The sequence below is a fragment of the Alosa pseudoharengus genome, unplaced genomic scaffold (genome assembly GCF_046254945.1).
Source record: "Alosa pseudoharengus isolate Yale_2024_CS ecotype anadromous, Long Island Sound unplaced genomic scaffold, YU_APseudo_1.1 YU_APseudo_1.1_scf_6, whole genome shotgun sequence".
In the NCBI taxonomy this organism is placed as follows: Eukaryota; Metazoa; Chordata; class Actinopteri; order Clupeiformes; family Clupeidae; genus Alosa; species Alosa pseudoharengus.
The window spans coordinates 4,228,007-4,237,139 of NW_027468848.1; the positions used below are offsets into that span (position 1 = coordinate 4,228,007).

Consider the following 9,133-nt stretch of genomic DNA (forward strand, 5'->3'; position numbering starts at 1 on the left):
GAGAACAGAACTAGAACATGAAAAAAAAATCTTCACCTAAAGAGAACCCGTTTTCAAAGTGAATATCAGCTTGGAAACATAACATAGTATCCCAAAACCTCTATCAATCAGTACCCCTAGCTATGGGAATGAGTCAAGCCAAGTTTAAAGCTTGTAGGGAGAGACAGTGCAATGCTGCACAAGTTGAAATTCTTTAATGTCAAGGCAGCAATGTAGAACTGTAGATGGTGGTCTATGGTGCTATTTGACTTCATTAATGTACCAGGTTGTAACACAAATTATATTTAATTGACATATCACTATAGTTATTAATTCCATCCTAACATAACTGCTCTCTCACTTCTTTAGGGTAAGGGGTTAGTAACTAGTTAGTAGTAATAACTAGTCTTGCTGATCCTAGCACTTACCACCTGACTAGAACTGACTCTCGATTGTTTAAAAAACAGCACTCACTGATGCACTTATTCTTATATGTTTTTCCCTTTCCAAGCAGTGACACTCAGGAGGGCAGCCAACAGAAGGCACCCAGGGACCATGTCCATGTGCTCAATCTGAGTCCTGGTCAGGGACACAAAAGAAGAGTTTACCGTTTTGAGATCGAATACCTTCCCGATACAAAACATGCATGCCTCCAAGGGCATAATATAAATCTAATCTACAAAACAAGAAAAACAATATCATGGCAAATAATATGAAACAATGTAGTTGCATATAATGTGGCAAAACTCAATAATAATGATGCGAGGCACATCCACATGCACCACTACAAAATATTCCACTTTTTTGACATCTACACTGCCTGGTACTGCACTGACTTCCACTTACCTTGCATCCACATATCGTCAGCTCCAAGCACCTGGCCTGTACGGGTTCTTTGGTTAAAAGCTGGGGGACAAGCATTCCATCCTTCATGTGCCAATCACAACTGGTTGGTAAGGGCAACTGTGGATGGGTCACTGGTGACTGTTTCCACTGAGTTGGTGGTAAAGTATCCACATTGGCTTTCACTTTCAAAAACAGGGCACAGCGAACATCATGGATTGAAGTGCTGTTTGTTTTTGGATCATACAAACTGTTCTGCTGAGGATAGAATAGCTGGACTTGGTACTTCATCCTCACCAAAGCTGTGGAGAAGATGAGGGCACTGCTGGAACACTTTCCACGCCATCCTTTTTCCTATTCCAGTGACCTGACTGGTAGTGTCACATCCAGTGATGGCATGAAATGCCAACAGACCATCCAGAATCTCATTTGACATTTTAATATCATGCACTTTAATGTAGCGTGGTTTCTTGGCAGTTCCTGCACTGAATGATGAGCCTCTCATACCCTTTGGTTGTTGTGGCATCATGAGGTTGTGCCTTCATCTTCTCCACAACTTTGGTGAGGATGAAGTACCAAGTCCAGCTATTCTATAAGTATAAGTATAATACTCTTTTGATCCCGTGAGGGAAATTTGGTCTTTGCATTTATCCCAATCCGTGAATTAGTGAAACACACAGTGAACACACAGTGAGGTGAACCACACACTAATCCCGGCGCAGTGAGCTGCCTGCAACAACAGCGGCGCTCAGGGAGCAGTGAGGGGTTAGGTGCCTTGCTCAAGGGCACTTCAGCCGTGCCTACTGGTCGGGGTTCGAACTGGCAACCCTCCGGTCACAAGTCCGAAGTGCTAACCAGTAGGCCACGGCTGCACCAAACCTCAACAGAACAGTTTGTCTACAAACTGTATGATCCAAAAACGACCAGCACTTCAATCCATGATGTTCGCTGTGCCCTGTTTTGGAAAGTGAAAGCCAATTTAGATACTTTACCACCAACTCAGGATGCCTTGTCTCTGCACCTAATGAGGGCCCACTATCAAACAAAGGTTTGGAAACAGTCACAAGTGACCCATCCACAGTTGCCCTTACCAACCAGTTGTGGTTGGCACATGAAGGATGGAATGCTTGTCCCCCACCTTTTAACCAAAGAACCTGTACAGGCCAGGTGCTTGGAGCTGACGATATGTGGATGCAAAATTAATTTTTCCAACTCACAAGCCAACGGAGAGTTGCTAGACTAGCCCTGGCAGCAAATGTAAATCCCTACAAATGTAATTTGCTGCCGCTAGGGTGCGTCTAGATTTCTAGGCTAGCAACTGTATTGTTTCAGATTATTTGGCATGATATTGTTTTTCCTGTTTTTGTAGATTAGATTTATATTATGCCCTTGGATGCATGCATGCATGTTTTGTATTGATAAGGTATTCATTATCAAAACAGTAAACTCTTCTTTTGTGTCCCTGACCAGGACTTAGACTGAGCACATAGACATGGTTCCTGGGTGCCTTCTGTTGGCTGCCTACCTGAGAGTCACTGCTTGGATGGGGAAAAACATACTGTAGCGACCGTGCTATGCGTAACCCCGGGCACGCTCATGGTTGGCAGCCTGGAGAGAAGGGGGGCGGGACCCCCGAGGAATATAGGCTACGGTTCGAGGAAGTTCTGCCTCTTTAAGTTCTGGGCCTGACACGGCCCGCTGTGTGTGACATGCTGCATTGTGTGCTTGTACAATAAACCAGTTCTTGAAACTCTGGCTCTTGGTGAAACGCTACAATACCTTTGCCATACGACTATTATATAGTTATTACTACTAACTAGTTACTTACCCCTAACCCTAAAGAAGTGAGAGAGCAGTTATGTTAGGATGGAATTAATAACTATAGTGATATGTTAATTAAATATAATTTGTGTTACAACCTGGTACATTAATGAAGTCAAATAGCACCATAGACCACCATCTACAGTTCTACATTTCCGCCTTGACATTAAAGAATTATAACTTGTGCAGTATTGCACTGTCTCTCCCTACAAGCTTTAAACTTGGCTTGACTCATTCCCATAGATAGGGGTACTGATTGATAGAGGTTTTGGGATACTATGTTATGTTTCCAAGCTGATATTCACTTTGAAAACTGGTTCTCTTTAGGCGGAGATTGTTTTTTTCATGTTCTAGTTCTGTTGTCTCTTACACTGTACAATAAATGTCAATTCTGACAGACAGCCCATGAGTGTTAGCTTTCATTTGATACCTTTTTTTATGTATATGGTCCTTGTGGTTGTGGAGATATTCAACATTTATTGCTGGCATGTTGTGTTGAGCAGGAAACCAAAAAATTGGCCTGAAATTGCTTGTACAAGTCACACAAAAAAAAATCAGCTTGACAACCACCCTAATATCTTACCTATGTTTACAGGCAACACTTCATATTTCATGAAAGACGTTATATCTCCATTTCTAGAAAAAAAACAGCGATTTTGATAAAAACTAGCCACTGTTTAGCTTGGGGTTTCTCAGGAACAGAGGCTTGTAGAAATACACGGTTTGCACCCACTGAGAGCTTAAAGTCTCACCTTTTAAATGAGCCATTAGCTATAATACAGAATATGCTGTGGCTGTACAAAAATCATCAACAATGGTCTAGATTGCTGGCACTCTAGGACAAAGCTTCCGAAAACAGCTTGGCTCAATGAGTTAACATTTGATTTAAATGCGGTAGGTACACCAACCAGGACATGAGTTATGCTGTAGGTACACCAATCAGGACATGAGTTATGCTGTAGGTGCACCAATCAGGACATGAGTTATGCTGTAGATACACCAACCAATCAGGACATGAGTTATGCTGTAGGTGCACCAATCAGGACATGAGTTATGCTGTAGGTGCACCAATCAGGACATGAGTTATGCTGTAGATACACCAACCAACCAGGACATGAGTTATGCTGTAGATACACCAACCAATCAGGACATGAGTTATGCTGTAGGTGCACCAACCAATCAGGACATGAGTTATGCTGTAGGAGCACCAATCAGGACATGAGTTATGCTGTAGGTGCACCAATCAGGACATGAGTTATGCTGTAGGTGCACCAATCAGGGCATGAGTTATGCTGTAGGTGCACCAACCAACTTGTCCTACACCTGATTAATCATTATGGTAGCACTTTATGTGGATGATCACCTCAACACAATTTATAGTTAAGGTTGGATGTTAAATTAAATGGCCTGGTTAAATTGATTTTTAGTGAACAAGCAGAAAGATTTCATTTCAATAAACTAACTGTGAAGTCTTTGCAGATATCCAAATATACTGTAGTGTTGGATACAGATTACATGGGCAATACATGCTAAAACCTCCTGTGATACAAACTCATGAACATGTAAGCTTGTAGAAGGACATTGTAAGTGCTGAAGTTGTCCTGCAGAGGGAGCCAATATCACACTAATGGAACTGTGATATGACAACATTTGATAAACACACCTGTCAGACTGTATGAAGGAGAAATACCTCTGTGTGAATCTCAATGATCATGAGTGTTTCTATAAAATATGAGTGGTAGGAAATAAGTCTTCGCTAAGTTTATTTTCTTTGTTTATCACTTCAGGTTTATTCAACTGGGATAAAGTGTGCCTGTCCTTCCTCTACAAAAGACAATTTATTTTGGCCTGAGGACATGTAAATCACAAGTTACAAACTTAATGACACATACTGTACTTAATTATAACTGCACATGGTATTCAGGATTGATACTTAATGATTACTGCACACGGTATTCAGGATTGATTTCTTGACAGGGGTCTTTGAATCACAGTGTGCTGAGAAGGATCTGTAAGAACTTAATAGCCAAAGCAGTAAGTTGGTATCCATATTCTTCTGATGAAAACCTTTGTCCATGCTGGTCTTGGATGCCGAGATCCGCCCTGTTGAAAAAGAAATACTCAAATCACACAGAACATCATACACAATGTGGATATGGTCCAGTTCACCTGCACTGTGAATACGCTACACACCATGTGAACTTCACTGTAAACACCGCACACATGATGAATGTCTGGACTAACAGGACCTAAGTTATAAAGATATATGGTCTTTTGGGCCCCCACCGTCGACTTCAAGGCAGCGCTGCCTGGAAGGTGCTGGGGTTAGGCAAGGGTTAGGGTTAGGTGCCTTGAAGTCGACGGTGGCAGCGCTGCCTTGAAGTCAAAGGTGGGACCCAAGAGACCATCAAGTGACTAAAGTGGTCATGCATTATACAGAGTTATATGTTAGCCTATCATATGCTGACAGAGTCATATGTTAGCCTATCATATGCTGGCAGAGTTATATGTTAGCCTATCATATGCTGGCAGAGTTATATGTTAATCCATCATATCCTGACAGACTCATATGTTAGCCATCATATAGTCATATAGTATGTTAGCCTATCTGAGTTATATGTTAGCCTATCAGAGTCATATGTTAGCCTGCAGCATGCAGACTTCTAGTCTTTGTCTTGTAGTACAGACCTCTGGTCTTTTTCTTGTAGTAGATGATCCCAGCAGCAGCGAAGCTTAGCCCCAGCACCATTTCTGCTACTCCCATGGCAACCATATACCAGGCAGCCCTGGACATGGAGGGCTCTGTGGAGACACCACATCATCCACCATGTGTAAGTCATACAGTCATAATAGCATTCATCCACTATGTGTAAGGCCATACAGTCATATAAGCATTCATCCACCATGAGTAAGGCATACAGCCATACAGTCATATAAACATTCATCCATGAGTAAGGCCATACAGCCATATAAACATTAATTTATTTACGGACTAAATTCCTACTGCATTCCCACACTATACTTTTGTTTCTCTAACAATAGTTTTGCATTCCATCACAACACTTTCAGGGAACGCAAACTTATTGTAAGGGAATGCAAAAGTTTTGCGAGGGAACAAAAAAGGAGCTTAAATTTGTGCAGTTTTACCACAATAAAACCATGAAAAGCATACGATGAGTTTCGCGAGTATCACTAGAGTGTGTTCTGAACCAGACATGTTTGTTAACCAGTGTTCTCACCCCAGACCAACTCCTTGGGCTCCTCCAGGCTGGCGTGCTCCACCATGCAGGAGATCTTCTCTCCAGCTTTGGGGGTGAACTCCAGGTTGGAGTGCATCTGGAAGTACCAGTCTCCATCCGCCAGCTCCTCACTGGTTACCACATCACCCGTCACCTCCTGTCCATCTCTGAACCAGGTCATTCTGATCATCTTCGGGTAGAAGCTGTACGCGCTGCACGTCAGCACTGCAGGATGACCACCACTAGAGGGCCACGTCAGTTTCAGCGTCATCTCTGGCTCAACTGCATTATATTTCAAAATCAGAGAAAATGTTGAAACATTTTGAACACTAAGTTAGTTTATACTCTGGGAAATGTTTACTCATTTAAATGGTGTAGAGCATAAACTTTGTCATTGAGTATATTTAGCAGAAATAATGATCGCCCATACTACATTTTATGAATAAAATGATATATCCCTACAAAAGTGCTAAATAATGATTTTGCAATGTTTTCATTTATCGGCTGCATTAGACACATCCCTAGACATCCACAGTGTGTACATACATGCTTACAAACACTGTCCCAAACAATAGAGGCTACTTTGTAGTGTAAACATGTTTACAAACACTGCCCCAAGCAATAGAGGCTACTATAAACATGTAAACACTACCCCAAACAATAGAGGCTTATAATATGTTTTCATTTTCTATCTGTTCTTTCATAATTATGGCTGGTCTGGAGACACTTTAAATGTTAAAATCACCTTTAATTCATGCTGATATAAGAATGGTTTAATTTAACCTGATGTAAGCATGGTTTAATTTCACCTGATGTAAGCATGGTTTAATTTCACCTAATGTAAGCATAGTTTAATTTAAACTGATGTAAGCATGGTTTAATTTAGCCTGATGTAAGCATGGTTTAATTTAGCCTGATGTAAGCATGGTTTAATTTAGCCTGATGTAAGCATGGTTTAATTTAGCCTGATGTAAGCATGGTTTAATTTAACCTGATGTAAGCATGGTTTAATTTAGCCTGATGTAAGCATGGTTTAAGTGAACTGATTCCCCTTCATGGATGTTTAGTTTTAGTCCTTACTTGTACTCACCTGTTTTCGTCAGTATGTTATTAATGGTCCCCTGGGCATTGGGCCTGCAGTATGTTTCCTTCTGAGCCTGCATCTGTGCCAGCATCCCTGGATCATTGTTCCATGCCTCTGCATTCTTCACTCCTAACTCAGTGTACCCCACAAACTTCCCCACCGTGCTGTTGAACACTATGAACGGATCCTTGTTAAACCAGTAAGACCTAATGAACTCCAGATCACATAGATCAAAAGAGCTGAATCGACACTGATCCACTGTGGAGCTGTAGTATCCATCATCTCCATCTGCAGATGAAAACATCTTTGACTGCCTTTTTTATATCATTCCCTCAAAACATTCATAGTCAACTGAAGCATTAATGTACCAAAGGCATGGGATATAATACTCTTTAATTAAAAATGTATTTATAATGTATGGCACTATATAAATACATTTAATTCAAGTGTATTCATTTCCATGCCTTTGGTACATTAATGCTTCAGTTGACTATGAATGTTTTGAGGGAATGATATACAAAGGCAGTCAAAGATCAAACCTGCTGTAAAAAACTTGTTGGAACGAGTTGACATGCCATGTACATAAATACGATTACATGAGATGAGTATGTGTATAAGAGTACATGACTCACGTGCTCCTGACACAGTAACGAGGACGATCACCCCAGAAATGAAGAGTTGTGCTGTGGACATTCTCACAGTCCAGAGCTACTGAATGAGAAAGATAGTGAAAGAAACCGAGTTTTGAGAGAGGCAGATGTGGAAGAGGACCAATCAGTGTTTAGCAGGCAAACTGTCAGCAGTTTCTATGCAGAACTTGATTAGTATGCACACATTGTAAAGCAGTGGTTCTCAAACTTTTTCTTTCATTCCCCACTTTGATCAAGGGGGCATTCTCGAGCCCCACCTGTCCATCATCGCTCTAAGAAAGTGGTAGATCAAGCTTAAAATTGTCAAATTTATTGAAATAATGACAAGTTCTAAATATATCCTCTTCAGCAGAGTTAAAATCAGCTGGTGCTGCAGATAATAATATAGATAAATACATAATGTGCCACTATAAATTAAACACACATATTTCTGTTTTCCAACAACATATTAGCAAGCACAGGCCAATATTTTACAGCATTGTACAATATATTCAATGAAATAGCCTACCAACATGCTGCATTAAATGGATCCATAATCCAGTCATACTGAGCACTGCTGGTTGGGAAATATTTTTGAAATAAACTTTGCAGGGATGTGATGTAGGCCTACTGTTGAATACATGGGATCACAAGAGTGCCTCCCAATCAGACGTTTCAGCGATTTCGCTCAGAAATCTCAAAGGCATAATACTGTCACGATCAAGGCGCCTCTCCCATACATAAAGTTTTTTGGAGTAATCTTGTCTTTGCCTTGTAACTGGAGATTTAACTCATTGAGCTTTTCAAATATATCGCTAAGATAGGCCAGCTTCATCAAGAACTGTTCATTAGTGAACGTGCTTGCAGATTCATATGCCCTCTTCCTCCAAAAGGCGACACGGAGCTCAAACACGCGCGACAGCACTTCACCTCGGGAAAGCCACCTTGCCTCGCTGTGAAACAGTTAGGCCTGTCAAACTCGATTCCTTTTCAGGATCCGGGTTATTCTGAGTCACTCACTAAACTGATCCGGGTTGAACGAGTCACTTGAGTCACTTGAGTCAGTATTGCTAAATCTCAAAGAAATTCAGTCCTACGTTCAAGCAGTGCAGTGGGGTGCTTCATTTTGTGAAGTGCCTTCTCATGTTGGATGTGGATCCTCCATAATTTGAAACCAGGTTTTTGCAGTAGGCCTACTTGCATTTAGCCTAAGAGTTTTGCTCTCCTGGTCAAAGTGCATCCACACATTGTTCATCTTTTTGGGGCTCATGTTCAGAAACTTTGATCTTATTGACAGAGAGGGTAGCCTATATTATAATAATTAATTATTTGTTGTTGTTTTGTTAACAATAGAAAATTTGCCTAGGTCTAATGCTACTCTGCTACAATGTTTATTACCACTACTATATACTAATAGTATGCTACTAGGAATCTATTCTAATAGGTATTATAGGCAGCTAATACTAGGCAACTAATATTATTAGCCTATTAATCATAGCTATACATATATATCATGTATATATCATGTAGGTAGCCTA

At 40.8% G+C, this 9,133-nt stretch overlaps 1 protein-coding gene across 1 annotated transcript; it reads right to left on the bottom strand.

Annotated features, from left to right (window-relative positions):
* Positions 1-4,389: 4,389 nt before the first annotated feature.
* Positions 4,390-7,674, bottom strand: LOC143106351 (H-2 class II histocompatibility antigen, E-S beta chain-like). The gene is made up of 5 exons (XM_076270628.1): positions 7,599-7,674; positions 6,973-7,254; positions 5,883-6,164; positions 5,332-5,445; positions 4,390-4,746 (listed from the first exon to the last, which is right to left on the bottom strand). The coding sequence occupies exons 1-5, from the start codon at positions 7,657-7,659 to the stop codon at positions 4,577-4,579; spliced, it is 909 nt and encodes a 302-aa protein (XP_076126743.1). The 5' UTR covers positions 7,660-7,674; the 3' UTR covers positions 4,390-4,576.
* Positions 7,675-9,133: the final 1,459 nt, after the last annotated feature.